The sequence below is a fragment of the Mytilus galloprovincialis genome, chromosome 13 (genome assembly GCF_965363235.1).
Source record: "Mytilus galloprovincialis chromosome 13, xbMytGall1.hap1.1, whole genome shotgun sequence".
Classification (NCBI taxonomy): domain Eukaryota; kingdom Metazoa; phylum Mollusca; class Bivalvia; order Mytilida; family Mytilidae; genus Mytilus; species Mytilus galloprovincialis.
Window position 1 is genome coordinate 465,492 of NC_134850.1, and position 24,243 is coordinate 489,734.

Sequence of the window (24,243 nt, forward strand, 5' to 3'; positions counted from 1 at the left end):
GATGATACAATCGACGAGTACACAAAACAAATTTATGATATGGAAGAAGGAACAACTTATAGAAACAGTTTTGTTTCGTCAACACCAAAAGATCAGGGTGTTCGTCCAAAAGATACTTTTATAAGAAGAAATGATTCGGGTTTGGGACCAAGAGGGTCATCATTGTCAAGAAAGGAAGATAATGAAAAGGTTGATTTACCAACATTCAACAACCCGAATACGTACAAAACTGTAAAATTTTCCCAAATTGATTTGAGGGAAGGGGATACTTTGCCTTTACCCATAGACAATAGTGACATTAGGGAGAAAGACAAAACTGACAAATCAAAGTACCGACATACTGGTAACACAGATAATTCTGGTGTAAAAATCAAACCATGTCAATATGATGGTAGCACATCATGGACGGACTATTTGTCCCATTTTGAAATGTGTGCACTTGTAAATAATTGGTCGGAAAATAGAAAAGGGTTATACTTAGCGGTATCGTTAATGGGACAAGCACAAGCTGTACTTGGAGATTTACCAAGTGAGAAAAGACAAAACTATTCCGATTTAGTCAGCGCACTTAAAGAGCAATTCGCGCCATCTAGTCAAACTGAGTTGTACAGAGTTCAGTTTAAAGAGAGACGTCAGAGAGCCAGCGAATCACTTCCCGAATTGGGTCAGTCAATTCGAAGATTGTCCAACTTGGCATATCCTACTGCCCCATTGGACGTACGTGAAACTCTCGGAAAAGAGCAGTTTATTGACGCGCTCGTTGATTCGGAAATGCGACTCAGAATAAAACAATCGCGACCGAAAGGTTTAAATGATGCCGTAAGACTTGCTGTTGAACTAGAGGCGTACAATAAAGCCGAAAATAAAGTCAGAGAGGGACGAGGTTATTTACGGCAGACTATGAATGATGACGAGTTCGATAGGGAAGAAAAGATTACAAAAAGTGACTCGCCAACAAAAGACATTGCATCATGGATGCAAACAATGGAGAAAAGTCTAAGTACTCTTACGATTGAAATGGCAAAATTAAAAACTAGTGGTACAAATAATAAAACAAGATATACCCAAAGTAAGAGGACAAATAAGGGTTGTTACAATTGTGGCAAATTTGGTCATTTGGCAAGAAACTGTCGCCTACCCCGAAGAAATAAGAACAATTATAATGGAAATAAGGGGGATGGGTCGGTCAAAACATTAATAAAAACTGGGAAACAACATAACCGTAAGACAAAGGAAGGTGCGGTTACAACAGCATCTGAAGATGCTGGTATGTATGTCAAACTAAATGTAGGAGACATTGAAGCCAAGTTTGTGGTTGATACAGGAGCAACTTTGACATTGGTATCTTCTAAGTTATACGATATGTTGACTCCATTAGATAAATCATATCTAAGTGAAGTTAAGACAACTGTTAGGTCAGTGTGTGGCAATAAGCTAGAGCTTCGTGGAAAAGGCAGGTTCAATTTGCATTTCGGTCCAAATATGTTGCAATCTGAAGCTGTTGTGACTGATCTGCAAGTTGACGGTATACTTGGTTTGGACTTCATGAAACGACATAATTGTTTAATTGATGTTAAGAATGGGCACTTTTGTATTGGGGATTTTAAGGTAGATTTGTGTTTTCAGGGATCAATAGGCTGTTACCGAGTGGTTGCTTCAGAAGCGGTTGTTATACCGCCAAGGTCAGAAATTGTCATTAATGGCACGGTTTGCTTAGCAGAAGGTCAGAAATTACCTGCTGACAATGCTTTGTTAGAAGCAAATGAACATGCAGGGAAAGACTACATTTTAACTGCTAGAACGTTGGTAAGGTCAGGCGAAAAAGTCCCTGTTAGATTAATGAACACAGAACTAGATCCTAAGACAATCTATTCCGGTACAACTATAGCCCAAATGTCTGGTGTTGACCAAGTACTAGATGGTAATATTAGTTCAAATGGACAGAAACATAACGGACTTAGACCAGATTTACAAGATCTGTTAGACAGGACATCAGATGAATTGACTTCGAAAGACAAACAAAAAGTTAAATCTTTGTTGATAGAAAATCAGAACTTGTTTGCTTCTTCTGATGTTGATTTGGGAAGGACCAATCTCATAAAACACGAAATCAATACGGGAAACGCAAGGCCATTTAAAGAACCACCTCGTCGTACACCTTATCATTTGAACAAGGTAGTAAATGACAACCTTGACAAAATGTTACAAAAAGAGATTATTAAAGATATACTTGCACATAAATGGGCTTGGGAGCTTAAAGAGAAGTTAGAACACTCCCACAGTTTTGTCAGAGGTAAAATTAAAGGGCAAATGCGAAGACAGAAACACTATCACGACCTCAAATTGTCATACCAAGATTTCAGAAAAGATGACGAGGTATACGTCTATTTCCCAGTAAAGAAACCTGGGATGTCTTCAAAATTGACTAGTTTCTGGAAAGGTCCTTTTAAAATTCTCGACAGATATGGTGACCTTACATATAAAGTTGACTGTGGATACAGAGGGAAACCACAAGTCATACATGTCGACAGACTTAAGAAAAAGAACAAACAGACATTAAGGACAGAATCAGATAATAACACTTTTGTTCCATTAGACACTGAAAATGATACAGCTGAAAACGACTCTTATTCACAAGACATTGCTGTTCATGAGTCAACGTTGCCTGAGGAAGAAACGCAAGAAATTAGTGATGAAGGGCGCCGTCCAAGGCGAAAACCAGCTTGGATGGCAGATTATGTTGTTAAATAGATTTTGTACATTTATTTGAAGTATGTGTATATAGTATGTCTATGTTTTATCCGTTTGAAACATGTTAAAGATAGTTTTTAGACATGCGGGACGCATGTGTTTTTGAGGCGTGGGTTATGTGATGATTTTGTATCTATGTTTAAATTGTTTATATTGGTTACAGTTCAACAGAAGCCTTATTGTATATATTTGTATAATACTTTAATAAACATAGAAAAGAGTAAGATGTTTCGCGGGTTAACTTTGGGTCAGGTTCAATGTAAAGGGGTGTTCCTTATGAAACTCAGATACGAGTATCGAGACACTTTGGTAGAATACCCCTCCTTCAATAATGGTACAGCTACCATTGGGGTATATAAGCAGGAGAGATTCCTAGCTCAGGGTCGATTGTCATAAGTCTTCGTAGACATAAGACCAAGGTACGGTACGTTGGTATTCGAGATCGCAGTCTCGTTTATATTAGATTTATTATATATTATTACTAAGTGTAATAAAGAACAGGTCGGTGCCTGTTATAAATACGGACTTGTACGTTTACAAGCTGAACCGTATTGTACCGTAAAGGACAAGTGTGAGTCTGTGTGACCACCTTGTAAAGTACATAATTGTACCAGAGGAACAAAGACGAAGTGTGTAAACTTGTAGGGTACATTATTGTACCAGAAGGACAAGTTTGTTCCTGACGTACAAATTTGTACCAGTTGTGTATATATATATATATATTAAAGAAGAATTGTTTATAGCTAGTTTATTAAAGATTGCAAAGAGCAGTTGTACATATTTTGGTTCATTGATGTTAATTTATAAATAAAGATTGTTTGTTATATATATTTTGTAAATAGAACAATTTTGGATCCAGTATCAAACTGGTAACGAACACATTCTAAATAGAAATAGACACGCTTACCCTGTGTACACGTTACACTAGCTACTGCAAAGACAATTGCGATATTTTGTTTGTCTCGTATCAAATTATTTTTAAAATAATGTTAGTTCATTACATGTATATCATACTTCGTTCAATTACAGCATTATCAACCTGGATATCACCGTATACAATAATTAATGTTAACACATTGCTGCAAATATATTAGAAAAAAAACGTGGGTCAACTACAGAAAAACATATACTATCGTAACATTGTTTTGGATCGACGGTTTAATTTTACACCTTGAGAAAGCCCAAGATTTGAATGTTACCTGTAAGTGTAATTGTAATCCTAATCGTAGATGTATGACAGTTTCCGCAAATGTCTAATACTCAGCAGACTACAAAAGTTCCTTGCTATATATAGAGACATTGATTTGTACTTAAAGGGATCATGAGTCATTATATATGGAATCTGTGAAGTTGTAACAACACTTTTATTTGTGTTTATTGGCTGTGTGTAGACAATATTGATCTGTGGCTTTATCTGAAAAGGTTCATTCCAACAAAATATGATATAAAGGAAATGAAGGAAATGAAAATAGACCCTTAATACCACAGCATAACGACATAAAAACCAGAACGTCTGAAACGCTTGAATAATAACTCAATATGTCAAATTCTTAATCGCCCGAGGGTGATAACGTTTTGTACGTAGTGTCGTTTCCCTTTAATATCTCTTCACCTAATTGAAGATTTTCAAAGAATTTCCTTATCTGACAGCGTTCGCCTCACTGTGTATTGGAGATGAAGAACCCAAAGATATGTTCCTAATAAACTTTTTGGTTTTTTTTGGCTGTGCATGTAGTGAGTTTTCTGTTTTGAATGAACAAATCATACTCTTATTTTTATATCATAACATGTATATTTTCACCTAAGGCGGTCTAGGATCGGAAGGCAAGGTCACGGAAATAAGAAATTATGGTGGCGACACTGGTGCAAGGAATGCTGTCAAGGTCACATGGAAAAATGGAGAAGTTAATGTTTATAAATTAGGAGCTGGTGGAAAGGTGGATCTAAAGTTTATGGAACCAGGAGTGGGAACAGATTATTACAGGGATCATTTGGAAATACCTGGTAAGTACGTCATGAACATTATCACGTTTTGTTTTTTGTGAGGTCCCTCATGAGGGTGTCCAAGTTTTTACATAAACACTTTTTTTTTGCAAATATTATCACATAATCGTTTATAATACTCTATGTACTTATAAATATGTTATTATTATTTTGAGGACTCTCAGGAAGATTAGTTTTAACTAATGGGATCATCCTCTTGAAACAAAGATTATTTATTTATTTATTTTATTTATTTATATTCTTTAACCAAATGTTGTCTGGTAATCAATTCATCACTATTTTAAACGACCAAGTATTCAAATAATCAGATATCCCATGAGAAGGCTCTTTTGAAAATTTTACCATTGATTTTGATTCTTGTTTAAATATATTTAACGTCTAACAATATTTCAAGTTTTGAAAACAGATAATAGAGATTCAAGTTTTACAGTGTGTTGTTAATAAAAAATCTCATATGATATATTATATATATATATCAGTCTTACAAAAATATAGATTCAGTGGACGTACCTTCTAAACAAACAGGTAAATATAAAATTTTGCTCAAACGGGTTTATACAATTTCTAGTGGTTTGTGTTTTTTCTTCATTGGTTCGGATGGTTCAATAAACTGTTTCTGCTCTTAAAAGTCTAATTAGGGTTTGAAATGTGACAATTCCACATGATTTGGTGAAATTATCTTTACAACTCATTCATAGTTTCTCAGACGTACAAAATGAAGTCAAATTGAATACAACTGTTTCTGACACATTATACTAGTAGCATGTTATGTATGAAGGTACATATAAATACTGCTATTTTATATATCAGATATTTATTGTCTACTCTTTGGTCAAACTGTATTCACATTTACATCAGATTTCAGTTGATATCTTACACGATTTTTGAACCACTTCCCTGCATACACTATAGCTTTTAAGATTTTAAGCCTGCCTCACTGCATGTTAGACTGTTCTTTCCTCAGCACGCTGCATCACGTAATTGGCGAAGTCGTTACAAAGTTGTTAAACTTGTGTCTGATCCGTTTGTCATTTCGAACAATACAGTATATTTAAACTAGTCGATCGTGTGATTATATTTTTTTCAAGTTTTATAAAAAGCTTCCAATGTATGGGTTAAATCGTCCTGAAACTGAATTAGCAATTAGTTTGAGGCCCCTGTTAGTAATGAAATTATGTAGGAAGTTGACATCAGAATTTGGTAATGACCGCTGTGAAACTCTGCAAAATGCAAAATTCTCCAAACCAACTAAACTAATAATTCATTTACAGCTAAGTTGCGTGCAGCTCATGAACCAGGGTCACGTCTGCTAAAGCTTGCACTTACAATTCTACTTGACGGTTATTCTCTTTATATGCCAATAGATATCGGAAGATGTGGTATGAGTGCCAATGAGACAACTCTCCATCCATATAACAATTTATAAAGTAAACCATTATAGGTCAAGGTACAACTTTCAACACGGAGACTTGGCTCAAACCGAACCACAAGCTATAAAGGGTCCCAAAAAATACAAGTGTAAAACCATTCAAACGGGAAAACCAACGGTCTAATCTATTTATGATTAACTCCGAATGACTTTGTTGCTGCATCAATGACATACGCCCCACATCATGAACTTTAAAAAAATGATTGAACATACATGCTTATATTATTTTAATTTAAATTTGATAGAAAGAAAATATGACACAGTAACCAAACAACACATCTAACCAAACGTGGCCTATTAAATAATATTTGCTGTATTTTGAAAAACAGTTTCAATTTTAGGTCCTCATTGCTTAATTTTGTCTTTATATTTTTTTGATTCGAGCGTTACTGTTGAGTAATTTGTAGATGAAACGCGCGTCTTGTGAGGAAAAAATGCCACTAATAGTTTCTGGTTTTCTACGTGTAACAAATTGAAGAATCTCAATACTGTTTTCAAAGCCCCCCTCCCTTTTTTTTTTTATCTGCAACCAACGGCAAGGCGTTTTGTATTTTATTATTCTTAAAGAAAGATACGATGTTTGCCTTATATTGTTAAATTTATGTAAAACTAAGTGCTTTCTATGCACTCTTTAAGGAATGACTGCAATATTTTTTCTGTCTATGAAGAAATAATATAAAAAAATCTGAAAAAAACCCACTGTTATTTTAAAGTGTGCACCACATTTTTTTTATGTTATTTTGAAAAGGCCGAAAAAATATCACAGTCATTTCTTACAATCTAATTCTTAATTCCATATTAAACCGGGGTACAAACATGAAAAAAAGTTGATGACAGAATTATGTCTATGAGCTGATAAACAAAACAACATCAGCCAACAAATCTCTAGTAGAAATTTAATTCAGATTTAATACTTCACATTTGTTTAGAACTGCGCATTGAAACGTTTTGGTACATCTGTCAATTAGAAATTTATTTAATAGTCAATGCTACATATTGTTAAATCTCTTCATTGAATAAGTATAAACTAAGTAAATTACAGATTCGTCCGCCAGAATAACAAAGGAGACAAGTACGTTTGACGGGAACGAAAGTAGCACTGAAGAAGCTGAGACATCATCTGTAGACACAGTGTTACACGTAGGAGATCGGGTGTGTGTTTTCATTCCTGCTGAAGACTTAAAACAAGTTCAGCGTGGACGTGGTGGATGGAGCATGCGCATGACTGAGGTAGGTTAATCGTTACCAAACAAAACGAAAAAAAAAACTTATTACAAATACTGTATATTTAGAAATTATTGCGAGGTTTTTATGAATGCGAATAATGCGACTGGGTGGGCATCAAGCCAATATTTCTCAATAAAGACTTTTACATTAACAATACAACCAGGTTTAACAGACCATTGAAAAATTCCTGTTTGAAGTCGGGAATACAACAGTTGTTTTTCTCACTCGTAACGTTGATTGATAAGCATTGATATCCGTTTTAGTTTAAATTTATGGACTTTCACTTTTTGAATTCATCTTGGAGTTCAGTATTTTGATATACTTATTTGTATAAATGAGCTGATGTTATTTTTTATGTTATTTTGGTCTCTTATGCAGATTTGTCTAATTGACAATTTATATAATTTTTTGTAAACAAAAACCTAGGATTTCGTTAATTACGGATCACCGTAAAAAAAGCAAATGGTATCAACTTTATCATAAAGTAATAAAGTAAGTTGAGCTTCGTGTGGACAATACAATTGCAAAGTGTCAATCTAATCGTTGTATTGCAGTGTATCGGCCGGATAGGAAAAATAAAGAACATAGAGTCAGATGAAATCATTGAAGTTGAATATGATGGCAACACATGGCAATTCTACCAAGGAGCACTTAGAAAAGTGAGTATACTGGCAACACATAGAAACTCAATTACGGAGCTCTTATAAAACTTCGTTAGATGGCAATACACGGCAATTGTACCAAAGCACACTTAGAATAGATAGTATTAATAAATAAGCAACACATTGCAATTCTACCAATGGACACTTAGAAAAGTTTTTATTTGAGCAACACATTACAATTCTAGAAAGGAGTACTTAGAAAAGTGAGTAAAAGGGCAACACATTGCCATTGTCGTAAGAAACACATAGAAAAGTGAGTAAAGGGGCAACACATTGTAACTCTTCCAATATACACTTAGAATAGTTTTTTTCTCTTCCAATATACACTTAGAATAGTTTTTTTTTTCATATCAATTCTAGTAAGGAGCACGTAGAAAAGTGAGTATAGGGGCAACACATTGCAATTCTACCATCAAATTTATATATAGCTTGCTCAAAAGATTACATCCACGCTTAAAGGAATTGTTTCTGCATTGCAATCTAAACATTCGTGGTGTATCTTCTTTCATGGATATTCAGATAACTACTTGCCTGATATATAATTGCACTACATTGTCAATTGGTTGAAAGAATAATGCTTTGTCTGACAAACACGTGATAAGATACTATTATATAATATCCTGTCGAATATATACTATTTGTAGGTCTATGAAATTAAACCAGGCGATACAGTAAAGATCCTTAGTGAACCAAAGACTGTAGAATTGTTACAGAAAGGCCACGGTGGCTGGGAGGATGCCATGGTGAAGGTACAATAAAGTAACACAAAAAAAGTCATGTACTGCAACGTTAGAAAATATGTTTTGTATTCTATTTCGGTTTTAACAGTGGTAGACGCAATTATGTTTGGTAGCAATACTTTGTTTAATAAATGTACCTTTACCATGTGTTTACCATGTTAAATCGGAAACAGAATTTGAATTTTTGAGGTAATTTAATCCCAGCATTTAAAGCGCCTCACATTGTAGATATACCTCAAGTCAGGAGAGTTTCAAGGTTTCAGATTTTTTGTAATTATTCTGCCAGGGATCTTGCAGTGAAGTGCTGTTATGACAGTTATCTCTACCAACAATCCCGTCTTTTTCTGTCCGATCAACGTTCCATTTAAATCATACGATAAAGAGAAACAGTTTACTTTGTTATTTATGAACTCTTTGAAAATGAAGGTTCAATAAACAAATATCTGCATACAATCCGTTGATTTCATATCTTTCAAAGATCCCTAATTTCTTACCTAGACAAAATGGAATTGTACATGTTTAGGGTAACAAATTATGTTAATTAACTATATCATACCATAATCCGTGTGTATGTAGAAGATCCTTGACAATGACTCTTTCATGGGACTATAAATGACGTACCGTGGACTTTTTCAACAATTAGACATATTTGAATGAAATGTATATACACAATCTGCCGGCTAAATGTTTTTGTAAAAAAAATGTTTGTTATTTTTGCATACTATCCTTCTCTTTCATACCATTAATTGTATTTATTTGTTTTAAATTCGTTCCCAATACACCGACAACACATACATTGGTGTCCTTCTTGTTTACTATACTTATGTATCAGGCATGTGGGAAGGTTGGAAAGGTTGAGAAGATAGACAGTGATGGTGATGTTGTTGTACAGTTTGGTCAGCAAGTCTGGGTCTATAGTCCTGCTACTATGATACCAGCACCAGGAAAGAAAGTTGATACACTTGAAGGCAAACAAGAAACATCGTTCGCAACCTCAAGACGTGGTGCTGGTATGACGTAACTTATATTACTTAGATATTGATAGAAAGCAATTTATATATATGTCGTGTACAAGTTGCGATTTTGTACAGGTTATAACATGTAGAAAAATATTGTACATGTTATAACTTGTATAATGCAAAAATACAAGTTATAATATGTACAAGAATACCTCGTACATGTTATAACCTATACACAATATTGCTTAAAAATGATTTTAACTTGTACAAATTTGAAAACTAAAAATATGCTTCTACTATTGCAACAGATGTTATTAACCTCAATATATGCAAATGTTTGCACCTGTCCTAAGTCAGGAATCTGATGTACAGTAGTTGACGTTTGTTTATGTAATTTATACGTGTTTCTCGTTTCTCTTTTTTTATATAGATTAGACCGTTGGTTTTCCCGTTTGAATGGTTTTACACTGTCTAGTAATTTTGGGGCCCTTTATAACTTGTTGTTCGGTATGAACCAAGGCTCCGTGTTGAAGGCCGTACATTGACCTATAATGGTTTACTTTTTTAAATTGTTGTTTGAATGGAGAGTTGTCTCATTGGCACTCACACCACATCTTCCTATATCTATTAAAGGTGTCACTGTATTGGTTATGTTAAAGTTCAAGGTTGAAATGGTTCACCATTGCTTAAAATCAATACATTGAAGGTTTATTGTTGACAAAAGGATAAAAGGGTGCATCATTGCTTAAAATCAATACATTGAAGGGTTATTCTTGACAAATAAAGGAAACAGTAGTATACCGCTGTTCAAAACTAATAAATCCATGGACAAAAAACAAAATCGGGGTAACAAACTAAAACTGAAACGCATTAAATATAGAACAACGACACAACATTAAAATGTAACACACACAGAAACGGACTAAGCATTAGACAAAATCCTATGAGAATAACAAATATAACATCAAAACCAAATACATGAATTTGGGATAGATAAGTACCGTGACACGTCTTATAGTAATGTGAATTCACACTCAAAAATAAGAGAAAACAAACGACACAACGGAAACACAACGTTTCGGATTGCAAATGTTTGGCTTTGAGCGTTCCTGATGAAGGTAAATCCAGAAAAGCGCTTCGGACGCAATAAATTATTAAACGTGTTGTTTCATATTTTTAAATGTAACACAAACAGAAACGAACAATAATGTAACAATGGCCATATTCCTGACTTGGTACAGGACATTTTAAAGAAAAAAATGGTGGGTTGAACCTGGTTTTGTGGCATGCCAAAACCTCCCTCTTTTATGGCCATGTGAAATATAACATTAAAATGACAACACAACATTACAGGACTACAATATAAATAATAAGGAGAACATAATTGACAAAGAAATACACGAATAATAGCTAACAAAAGGCAACAAGTTTAAAATTTTAATACGCCAGAAGTGCAGTTTGTCCACACAAGACTTACTAGTGACGCCCAGATACAACAGTTTGAAAACCAAAACAAGTACAAAGTTGAATAGCATCGAGGACCAAAAGTTCAAAAAAGGTGTGCCAAAAACGGCCAGGGTTTTCTGTTAGGTACTAGAACATCCCTATTATTTAGAATAATTTATACTTTTGCAAACAGTAAATTTCATAAAATGACTATACAAAAGATATATTATAAAACAGAAGTATTACCTAATTACAGGAAACAACCGAAATACATGAACAATACATAACCCGACGAAATGCAGCACATCCGAATAAGTTTAAACCTCAACGCCAAGTGACGTCATATTTGAAATTGTAAAAAATGACAAAAAAATTACGTCACATTTGAATTTGTAAAACAGATCATAAGCTGATAAGCCGATAACCAGGATAGATTTGTCTACAAATAAAATTGAGAATGGAAATAGGTAATGTGTGAAAGAGACAACAACCCGACCATAGAGCTGACAACAGCAGAGGGCCACCAATACCTGCTTTCAAAGCAGAGTATATATATATCTAAAACATCAGAATGACATTCGTCTCATGCAATGATAGCTTACAATTATCAAAAAAATAATAATTTGAGGTATAAATTTACACAAGTCATAATGAAGGGAAAACATGTTGAAAAGTAGATTCAAAGGTATTTATAATGAAGCGTGGTCCAATGAAAACAATTTCAGATCTCTCTTGCTTTTACAGATTAATCATATGAGTCTTACTTTAGTGTTTGCATGCTATAAAACGAGGAGTATTACGCAAAATGTTAAGGAATTGTTCTTAAAAATTTCAGATGAATTTAGTTACTAGTATCTAGTGTATTGTCATTTAGAAATGTCAAAGATAATGTATGCGTAAAGTACTTTAGTAAATAAAAGAGAAAAAAAATGTATGCTTTAAGTGTCACACTGATGTAAGCCATGACGGACTGAATAAAACATACAATTACATGAAAACACATTATGCCAACATAAGTCATGAAGAATACATTTCTGAAACTTTGTGATCATTTTCCTGTGAAGAGAAAACACGTTCTGGCCTATTGATTGTTGCTCTTTATTCATTAATAAATTTTAATGTCCATTTTACTTCCTTTATATTTATTTTAATTTTTGTACAAGTTAACACCATTTTTAAGCAATATTTTGTACATGTTAAACATGTATGGGGTACTTTTGTACATGTTATAACTTGTATTTTTGCATTATACAAGTTATAACATTACAATATTTTTGTTCATGTTATAACCTGTACAAAATCGCAACATGTACACGACATATATATGCATCTATTATATATATCAAACGTCTGAGAAATAGTCAATGATCTTTCCTACGAGGAAGTACGTAGAAGCGATAAATGTATACAATGAATAAATTATAGATAAACGCCTGAAAAGTATACAAAACAACACCAATAACGAGAAGAGGAAACATTAAATGTAATTATCTATAAATATTTCGGATAACATATATCCTTCATCAGTCTGATTATGATGTAAAATGAATCATATCAATTCTGATTAAACTATAGCAATCTTGAAATAAAACAATTAAAACCGAACATCATAATTAAAGAGACGTTTGTACAATTTCAAAATTTCAAAACATGGCTTTATAGCTGTTTACAACAGAGACTGCAAAGATACGCTTCTAGTTAAAATAGTAATGTGCGATACATGTGATGTGAATTGGTACAATTTTAAAATTTCAAAGGTGACGACGGTTAAGATGTAACTACAACAATAGCGTGGCAATACAATTCCAATAAATAGCAATAAGATTATTGTTTTTTTTAGAGAATGTCCAAGATGACCTTGCAGATAGCCTTGCTCGTTTGGTAGCGAACCTGGTGGTTTTAGGTCATCAACAAAGACTCCAAACAATTGGTCCAGAACAAATGATACAGGCGTGTGCTAAAGGCGATGTTGCATCAGTACAACAATTCATTAAAATGAAGAAAGATTTGGTAAACAGCAAATATGTTTTAGAACGATGACTTATGTGAATATAAACAAACACACTATTAAAAGAGAATAACAGAAACAAAAACGGAGAATAAAACTACTTTATAAATCACGAATGCCTGACTCCTCAGAAATAAAGACAAACAAGCAAACATAGATACCGTCCAATAATATATGGTTGGTTAGTTTGAATTAGTACAGTCGAAACAATGTTAAGTAGTTGAACCAATTCCTTGTCAGTTTTGACTTTTATACGCGTTGATTAAAGACTATTCACCATATTAATAAAATATACAATAAAACCCCACATTTACAACGGTTCTTGAATTGTGATTTTTTTATGAACGGAATATTTAGAAAAAATATGTTAACTGTTAATCATGAAGAAATGATTGTTTCAATAAAGTTATTATTGTTGGTAAATTTTAAAACAGAAATCCTAAATGAAAAATATTTGCATAATTTTATTAGCTGTCAAAGTGTGGAACTCATAATACATGTTCTTATTAATAAATTTAGTCTATGGTATCACTAATGTTATAACTAACAATATGTTGTAACGGACCTCGTCATTGACATTAGATACGGATATTGTTGGTATGGTTTTAAAGATTTAACGGTCAAAATAAATTCTAAATAAGGAGATATTTCTCCCTTATGCAAAGCTTATATTTCTTTCCCCCATATATCTTTACTGTTGGTAATAGATAAGGGAATACATATCTGCCTTTATATTATATTTCAAATGTAAGACAATTGATCAATTGTTTTTTTTCAAATCTGTATATTAAAAGGTTAACTGTAAGTTTAAAGACCTCACACCATTAATGCTAGCTAGTCACGGTGGACATATGGATATTGCTAAGTTGCTATTAGTTAGTGGTGCTAACATCAATACAACGACAGACGAAAATAATACAGCACTGCTGATAGCTGCAGCAGCGTAAGTAGATATACACGTTTTAAAAAGTAAAATTACATAGAAACCGAAATCCAAGGAAAATCAAAGGGAAAACCCCTTATCAAATGGCAAAATTCATCGGTGAGAACAACAAACAAACATTAAAGGTGAACAAGGTTTGGTACAACAGTCAACACAAAAAACTTAATCATCTCAAGAAAAAATGATTAAAAAAAGAGGGACGAAAGACACCAAAGGGACAGTCAAACTCGTAAATCTAAAACAAACTGACAACGCCATGGCTAAAAATGAAAAAGACAAACAGAAAAACAATAGTACACATGACACAACATAGAAAACTAAAGAATAAACAACACGAACCCCACCAAAAACTAGGGGTGATCTCAGGTGCTCCGGAAGGGTAAGCAGATCCTGCTCCACATGCGGCACCCGTCGTGTTGCTTATGTGATTACAAAATTTAATCCGGTAAATAGTCTAATTCGGTAGGTCAAATTCATGAAAGGGAAGGGGATTGTAGTTACGACGTAAGGAACATATCCGATATCATTTGTGAAACGGTTATTCCATAACGGTCAACCAACTCGTGATGGCGTCCGTAAAATTAACGAAGGGATGATTTCAACTTCACCATTTGGAACTCTTGGTTTAATAGCTTCCTTGTGAGCAGTAACCCTCTATCAAGAAAATCATGATAGGAAATGCAAGAACGGGAATATCGTATCAATTGGGAGATATATACCCCGTATGCAGGTGCTGCTGGAATGTTGCTACTTAGAAATGGAAAGTTCACAATTGGAAAGCTGAAATCATCTCTTTTGTCGTAAAGTTTTGTCTTCAACCGACCCTCTAAATTCACTCTATGAAGAACTACGCCACTCTCTTAATTTGTCTGTTCCATGTAAAAGACCTATAATTCAATAATTGTAGTACAATGTATTTTGTAAGTTCCTGTTATAATATTTGTTTTTCGTAAATTGTTCTGATGAAATTAATTAGGTCGTTAGTTTTTTTCATAAGAATTGATAATTTTCGTGTCGGAGCCTGGTGAAGAAGACTATACAGTATGGGGATTTTCTGCGTAGAGGTCCTAGTGGTTGCCTTTAATTGCTGGTATACCCTTTATTTGAATGGTTATGGATAGTTGTATTATCATCCTGGTACCTTTGGTACATATTTACATCACGGAGTCGATGCCACTACTGGTGGACATTTCGTCCCCGAGGTTACACCAGCCCAGTAGTCTGCACCTCGGTGTTGACATGAATATCAATTATATGGTCATTTATATTTTTTTTAAATTTGCTGTTTACAAAACTATGATTGTTTCGAAAAATAAGGTTTTTTAATCCCAAGCATGGATTACCGTAGCCGTATTTGGCAAAACGTTTTGGAATTTAAGGTCCTCAATCTAAATGCTTTTCAACTTCGTACTTGTTTGGCTTTGTAACTATTTTGATCTGAGCGTCTTATGTAGACGAAACGCGCGTCTAGCGTATTAAATGGTAATCCTTGTACCTTTGATAACTAGTATTGGCAATCGTACAGCATCTCATAAATGTTGTCTTAAGTTTAAGATCATTATTAAACTAAATGAAAACTGTATGACCTCATATCATGTTCATAAAGTCTGATTCTTTCATTGTTTTTTTAAAAAATATTCCAAAATCTGATTTTGAAGGTTTCTTAATTACTTTTGCAGCAACAAAGAAAAGTTAGCGTTGTTTTTGGTTTCTGAAGGAGCATTGGTAACTGGAATTGCTAAAAACGGGAGAAGTCTTGCTCATCTTGCCAGCTATTGTGGAATGTTTGCTCTTTTGAAAGCTGTCCTAGAAAAAGGTTGTGACCCAAACTTACAGGTTTGTAAACTTAAAGGGATTGACGGATTTTTTCGTTATCAAGGCTTAGGGGGTGTTAACATAATCAAAGCCAACTAGATCAACACATTTCACTTCTAGTGGAATGTATTGGACCATGGCAAAACAAATTAGAATAAAAACATGTTTATTTCAATGCAATAGATGCACAGTCCAATTAATTCTGGGCGGAGAATGTGTGCTCCGGATAATTAATGACTTTTTCTCGAAATGGATATAAAAGATAATACAAATCAACTACAAATAAGCTTAGATATGATAAATTCACATCCATCGTTTGGTGTTGTCATAACTCATTAATACATCACACTATACGAATTTTCTTAGCAAGATTTGCTTCTAAAAAAAAACCCAATTACGAATTGGTTGATTGATATGATATATCTGTTCGTAGTCTTAGACATCTTTAAATAATATAATAAATGTCCTTATATGTAAATTTACTGACTGCGTCCTTCTTCCAATTGCATTCCGGGTAACCCATACATTGGTAGAGATGTTGTCGACGCACCGGATCTTGCTCCGTTTGGGGTTAATACGATTCCCTCTGTTTTTGTTTGTAACCTTGATTTGCATTCCTGATCGACTGATGAGCATTGTACATGTGCAAAATTCTGTTACTCCTTTTATAGAAATCTTACGACAGGAATTAAGGGTGAGTTATACTATAAAAGAGGGGAGAAAGATACCAGAGGGACAGTCAAACTCTTAGATCGAAAATAAACTAACAACGCCATGACTAAAAATATAAAAAGACAAACACACAAATAATAGTACACACGACACAACATAGAAAACTATAGACTAAGCAACACAAACCCTACCACCTGGGGTGATCTCGGGTGCTCCGGAATGGTAAGCAAATCTTTCTTCACATGTTCATGACTTATGAATAAATTTCTCTAACGATTTTTTTTGAAATCTCAGTTGAGCTATTATTTATTCAGTGCGAGAATGCATTATAATTAAAAGAACAAAACAATTTTGCATATACAAATATCATGTGTAGTTATGTATTCTTTGTTGAATAAAATAAAAGAATGAAACGCAAATATTTTGTCAAAGTTGCTTAAAGTTTATAAATATACAACGTTTACTGTAGTCCTGTCATGTTGTAATTTTAATGTTATATTCAACATTGCTATAAAAGCGCAAGGTTTGGCAAGCCACAAAACCAGGTTCAACCCTCCATTTTTTTTCTTAAAATGTCCTGTACCAAGTAGGGAAAATGGCCATTGGTGTCTGTGTGTGTTACATTCTAGTGTTGTGTTTCAGTAGTGTCGTATTTCTCCGTTTATATTTGATGTATTTCCTACAGTTTTAGTTTGTAACCCGGATATGTTTTTTCTCTCAATCGAATAATAAATTTCGAACAGCGGTCTACTACTGTTACTTTACTTTACAATATGTAGTATTTTATGTAAAATTGTTTTTTTTAATATTTCAGGATATTGAGGGTGATACTGCTCTTCACGACGCCATTTCCAAAGGACACGATAGAGCAGTCAACATTCTACTCAGTCATCCAAATATCAAATTGACCCTTGTTAACAAGAAAAGCTTTCATCCACTTATGTTTGCTGCCCTAAAGGAAAATGAATTGTAAGCAGATACAGAAACCAGTTATTTTAGATATAACCAAAAAATGTTTTTATGCATACAGTACACTTTTATAATTGCATCAGTTCTATTAGTCATTGATCAATTCAGCAAGAAGAATGTAAATGAATTATATGACTTTCTGAAATGTACCGTTATATTACAGAATTAAATATTTTTAAGGAACCAAACGTACTAGAGTGTAAAAAGTAATAAGCCTCCTTTGAAAAAACTAAAATTTAATACAATGTATTTGAGATGAAGAATGTAATCATGTATGTTAACCGCTTAAAAATAAGGACATACTGCTTAATTTTTACTTTTCTGAGTAATGTATAATTATTATTGTTTGCTTTTAAACGCCAATAGTAGGTTCTTGTTTCGATACGGATCTTTGCGATCCGAATTTTTTTTCTGAGTTCTGTATTTTTAATTTTCCTTTTACGGGCCTGTCAATTCTGAATTTGGTACTGTAATATTATTGTTAACTCAATAGCTTATTTCACAACACTTTCATAACACTCTTTCGTTGTTAACGTCATGGCAGTTCCTTATACATATATAAGCATTAAGTAAAATCAGTTAATAAATCTGTATAGACGTATAGTTTCTTCATTTAACACTTGATTGTATTAACAACTACTAGTATATCAATTGTTTTTCTTATATTTGTTTATCATTTTTTTAACTGACAGTGCTGTAGAAAAACTTATAGAAAAATCTCAAAGTTTGATGAAGATGACCATGTCCGACGGGAAATCAGCACTTCATATTGCCGCATTCAATGATCATCGACAGGTTGCATCCATTTTAATTTTAAAGGTTTGTTTCAAGCATAATGGCTTCCATTTTTCGATATCATTGATTGTTTGAAATATTCCTTAAATGGTAAATGCATAGTGCCTAAGACTGTATTGACTTCTTTTTAAACGTTCAAATGTCTACCATTTTTGTAGTCTATTCCAATACGCAATAATATCTTTGATTAGATAGGTTAGCATAAGATTGCATTGAACGAAAACAAACTGCGTAATAATCAAACTTTTTTAAAATTTATTTAACAGAATCTTAGTAGGAAAACTATGGTTGAAAGTTTCAATAAGTAGAAACTGCTGAATCTGTTCGAGCCTCTTAGTTCAATCCCAATGTTTTATTGATATTTAATTTTCTCAGTTTTCTGTTTCCTCTCGCAGTATTTCATCGGTGTTTGCATGTCCATGAATCACAGTCAATATATGCAGTCTTAGGTATTTGTGGAAATCAACCTGACTGCATGCAGTGGTAACTTTAGTATGCTGTACTCAAAGGTATTGAGACTTTTTTTGTTTAAATACATGTGTAGACTTCTAAAATGTAGACGGTGATTTTGTTTTATACACCCTAGTGGCCACACAGTTCAAAAAGTTTCAACTTGTTCTACTAATTAATACATCACTGTCATTCGTTCATTGAGGCAGTTCTATTCAGCAATTACGTTTAGGATTTTCATGTACGGGAGAGAGATGTTAATTTGTCATATTCTAAACCGTTTGGTTTCTTTCAGGGTAAGGCTAATGTAAACTTGATGGACAAATAAGGATTTTCATAAAAGGGAGAGAAGTGTTAATTTGTCGTATTCTAAACCGTTTGGTTTATTTCAGGGTAAGGCTAATGTAAACTTCCAGGACAAACAGGGATTTTCATCTCTACATTTGGCGTGCCATGAAGCTTACTTTGAAATGGTCAAGTTATTGATACAGAATGGTATGTTGTCCAACTTTCAAATTAAACCTTGATATTCCAGACCCCAATTGGAAACCATGTTGGGTTACATTTTTAGTCTATTCCAATACAATTCCAACACAATAAATGCGTCAATCCTTTAAAAAGGGTGGTCAATCGAACAAACAAATATAAACGATGATCGGAGGTGAATAAACGAATTGTAATCAATATATTGCATATACAAAATTGACATAAGTAGAAGGTTTGACAAGGATAGTTAAACTGAAATAAATAAATCTTGTTATACTCATAAGAAAAAAGAAATAATGCTTTAAGTAGCTTTTGATGCAATAATATTGTATTTGTTGTTAACGTTGAGACAACCACATCTGAAGTGTTCGAAACATTTGAACAGGAAAATGCCCGTCTTTTAAATTTTGATTTGTAGTGCTATATATAAGATTCCCGAGCGTAGTTAAGTCTATATATACTGTGTTAAAACTTTGTGGTCAGAAATATAGTAGTTGTTATCGAATAGTTCCGTTTTTATGGCTATTTGCGTTTGTTTTTGGTGCACGTTAACAATCATGTTGTCGAATTCCTTTGTTTCCTCTGATAGTTGATGTGTGTCCTTTTGTTTTAGTTTGAAATTCGATTTTTTTTATCAATCTATTGATGACTTTTGAACAGTGTTTTATTAATGTTTTCTTTATTTACAACATCTACATATTTTTATACTTTTATACTTTTTCTACAGGAGCAGATGTAAATATAAAGGACAATGATGGGAATACACCTTTACATCTTATTCTTGGAATTCAACAAAAGCCGCAGATACCTGGAGTATGTAAATCGTACACATTTATATAAGAAATTGAATTATTGCGAGGTTGTTTTCATATTTGATGGTGATAACCAAATGTGTTTAGTAGTGACTTTTCTTTCCTTTTACTCACTTAAACAAAGTTATTTATTTGATTTCATAAATTCCTTCATCCATACACTGTCTTGTGATTTTGTGCTGCACACAAAAGGCAACCCCCTATTATGACATATTTGGTATGTACATGTACTTACATATTGCGACTTTCTTCTGATATGAACGAAATGAAAATAAATTCTGGTTATAGTTATCAAAGATACAAAGATTGTAATTTAGTACGCCAGACTATAATGTAGGTAATCTATGCCTGGGATGAAAAAAACCTTTAGTTTTTCGATAAACATGAAATTTATAAAAAAAAAATGACCACATTAAGATTTTAACATACGTTTCAGCTTCTTGGTTTGATGTTGATGGCTCAGCCAAATGATGACAATGATCGTTTCAAAACTGCCTGTTTATTGATGGAAAATAAAGCCAATATTCAGACAACAAACAACAATGGTAAAACACCTCTTGAAGTTTGTCGAAGTCAAAGAGTTAAAAATTCAGTTGAAAACTACATACGACAAAAGTAAGAATAACTCAATTTGACTAATTATTGACACATTTTTAACTTCAATGAAGCGCGACGGACACTTTCTTTAAATTCAAGGTGCCATCTTAATAACTATCGTTTAAAATTGTTTAAGTGATGATATAATAAAACCAATATTTTACAATTTCATTATCTTTCCATTGATTCGGGCATACAAGTATGCTTGACATAATTAGCTACAGTAAATCCTTGCGGATCACCTAAGTTCACAGTTTCTTTTCTTTTCTTTTCGTGTTTAATTTTCCTAATCTATATATAGATATAGGAAGATGTGGTGTGAGTGCCAATGAGACAACTCTCCATCCAAATAAAAATTTATAAAAGTAAATTGTTATAGGTCAATGTACGGCCTTCAACACGGAGCCTTGGCTCACACTGAACAAACAGCTATAACGGGCCCCAAAATTACTAGTGTTTAACCATTCAAATATATGTATATACATTAGGATATGAAGTATGATTGCGAATGGAACCACCACAATTAGATGTATTGTTTATTTGGTTGTTTATAGTGTTTTGTTATCCTTAAACATGTTTAAACATTTGGTCGTTGTCACCAACAGCAAAAAAGAATGTTAAGATAGCAACTGAAAAAAATATAGTACAGATAAAACTATAAAACTTATATCGTATTCAACACAATATAAAGAAAAAAGCGGGTATGACATCAGAGTAACTATAAACATATACATATTATCGAATACTAAACACACATTTGTGAAAAGTGATAAACCCCGACCTTTGATAGTTTATTTCATATTCTTCGGTTTTTTTATATGTATTTCTCTTAAAAGACAAACAAGCTTTTATGTCATTTCAATCATTTCAAGGCAACCTAAACAACCTGCACGAGGAGCGACGGGTGATCCATTTGTAGACTTACTGGCGGCTTTATTAGTTAAGCCGTGTGCAAATTGTAGAGAGAATGTTGCTAATGCAAAGTTTGTACCATGTGGGCACAAAATAGTATGTGAAGAGTGCAGTCTGAGGTTTAATGTGTGTCCACAGTGTAGGTTACAAGTACAAGCAAGGCTTGATAATCGTAAGTTTTGTCTAACATTGACATTTTTAGATGCATAAACCTTGTGTTATGTTTCATGTTAAATAAGGTTAACACATTGTCTAGTAAATATATATAGGAAGATGTGGTGTGAGTGCCAATGAGACAACTCTCCATCCAAATAACAATTTAAAAAAGTAAACCATTATAGGTCAATGTTCGGCCTTCAACACGAAGCCTTGGCTCACACCGAATAACAAGCTATAAAGGGCCCCAAAATTAATAGTGTAAAACCATTCAAACGGGAAAACCAAAGTTTACCTTAGATAGATGTGTCTATTGATATATTCCTTTTTGATCATATAGCTCGTCAACTGTTTATTATATATTTGGTTTTCTAATATCCGCTTTGAGAATTCCTTATGAAGGTTAATCCAGAAAAGCGCTTCCAATACATGCATATATCTTTATTTAAAACAAATTAGATGGTCATTAGCTTTTACATATCATTTATTTTAACTTTATTTTTGAGATTTGTTTATCACCATAATTAATTCGAAATTCCAACTCACAACAATTGACTCAGCTCGAAATTAGTCTTCAAACTGAGCTAAATGAAAATTCATGCGTTTTTCTAATCAGGCTTTTGGTGCTTATATATATCGAATACACATACAATTAAAAACAACGACTTTCACTATACATTATTTTTCGAATAATTAAGATAATGGAAGACATAAAACTATATACAAAGAACATGTACAGTAAAACACAATATATCTGAACATAATGATCTTTGCAATTGTTTGTATGAAATGATAGCGTGTTGTATGATTAAGAGATAATAGAGCATGTTAAAATAAGTATTTTAATGAATTGTTTTGAATTATTTTAACAGAAGGAAGACGAATTGTTCTTGAGGATCCTTGTCAAGTTCAATGAGTAAACAGAACTGTGAAATGACAGCTTTTTAGTTGTTTTTGTATCATGTTATCTAGATTTTATTAATCAATATTTGATAATCAACATAATACATTAATGATAATCATTATTTTTTTCTCAGTATTTTCTTAGTTTAGTTGCTAAAATATGAAACGTAACGTATGTTTCAGAAGAGTTTAGTTATTCAATTTAATATTGACATATTCGTTTTACATTGGAGATGATATATTTATACATCTTCCTCAACTACATGAACTATGTTGGATTTATGTCCATTGAATGATTTGATTGCTTCTTCTTGTCTTTTTATTATTTTCATAGATTAGATAAGAAACCAAGTTGCAACCAATGCAACATCGTGTTTTGGTGTCTAATTATTTTAAAGTAAACCAAGTGTTTAATCTTCTATTTGTTTGTCACTTGCAAATCATATAGCATGTTTTATTTTGCATATTTCATGATGTTTGCTGGTGTGATATTTACCTGGTTGATAATAAAACTAACGTCATCTATTTATGTTACTTTAATAGTTGTGTAGTTTACTCAAGGAATTATGTTTTCATATATAAATTGGCTTCTGATAATTTTATATTTAGTTATCAGATTGCTATTGCGCAAGGCCCATAAGAAGTTAAAAGCTATATTAACTTATAAAGTGTAAATAAATAAACCTATGAAAGATGACTTGCTTGTCTATTTTATGCTAGAGGGACTTTTTGTTCTTTTCGCTCAATTAAAAATAAAAATGTCATAAACAATAAGAAATTAAAGGGCATCTAGAACCTAACTTTTGAAAGCTTTTTGCCACAAAGAGCGAGTGTAATTTATACGTAGGGTAGAAACTCTCTAGTATTTGGCGAATATGAAAGTTTCAAAAATTATTATGCCCATGATAAATCATGTCACACAAAAGTGCTCAACTCATAAATGTTGGCTGATGATAACATCCGGGAGGAAATTTTACTAAACAAAAGGGTGAATAACTTAACTTCTAGAACAGCGTGTATATCATTCAGCTGTACTGGAATAACAAGAGTGTGTAGAAATGTGTTTCTGAATAGCATGTACATTTGAACTAGAAAACAGTGTATATTTGGACTATATGAACCGAATTCAAAATTTGAACGGTTATAATCGACAAAACTATGTTTAGTTGTACCTTGTACATGTAACGTATTGCTTACATTAGATAAACCCATAAGAGGAGTTTTATTCTCGCTATATTTACGACCTTTTGGTGACCGTGTGATGTTTTCTGCTATGTGGTCGGGTTATTGTCTCTTTGACACATTCCCTATTTCAAGTTTTAATTTTGAATATCAAACTTTTAGTTGTGCTTTAAGATACGCATTTAATCTTTCGAAAATATAAAACTTTTAAAAACTGATTGATTTTCATTATAGAAGATACACTGTAATTACTGGAATTAAAGTTTTTACTACAAATGAGAGCATTTAAAAGAAAGTAAAATCACAAAAATACTGAACTTAGAGG

At 32.9% G+C, this 24,243-nt stretch overlaps 1 protein-coding gene across 2 annotated transcripts in view; it reads left to right on the plus strand.

Moving 5' to 3' along the window:
• LOC143057753 (E3 ubiquitin-protein ligase MIB2-like) overlaps positions 1-23,433 on the plus strand; it is a 33,636-nt gene extending 10,203 nt beyond the window's left edge. The window contains exons 5-20 of one of the 2 annotated variants that reach the window (XM_076231134.1): positions 4,558-4,755; positions 5,251-5,280; positions 7,227-7,414; positions 7,966-8,070; positions 8,718-8,822; positions 9,646-9,823; positions 13,059-13,228; positions 14,021-14,169; positions 15,849-16,005; positions 17,471-17,625; positions 18,318-18,444; positions 19,263-19,365; positions 20,084-20,169; positions 20,605-20,783; positions 21,638-21,849; positions 22,706-23,433. In XM_076231134.1, coding sequence (XP_076087249.1) covers positions 4,558-4,755; positions 5,251-5,280; positions 7,227-7,414; positions 7,966-8,070; positions 8,718-8,822; positions 9,646-9,823; positions 13,059-13,228; positions 14,021-14,169; positions 15,849-16,005; positions 17,471-17,625; positions 18,318-18,444; positions 19,263-19,365; positions 20,084-20,169; positions 20,605-20,783; positions 21,638-21,849; positions 22,706-22,749 — 2,186 coding nt within the window. In that variant the 3' untranslated portion in view covers positions 22,750-23,433. The remainder of the gene's footprint in view (positions 1-4,557; positions 4,756-5,250; positions 5,281-7,226; positions 7,415-7,965; positions 8,071-8,717; positions 8,823-9,645; positions 9,824-13,058; positions 13,229-14,020; positions 14,170-15,848; positions 16,006-17,470; positions 17,626-18,317; positions 18,445-19,262; positions 19,366-20,083; positions 20,170-20,604; positions 20,784-21,637; positions 21,850-22,705) is intronic. The other variant, XM_076231135.1, reaches the window with a different exon arrangement.
• The last annotated feature ends 810 nt before the right edge of the window (positions 23,434-24,243 follow it).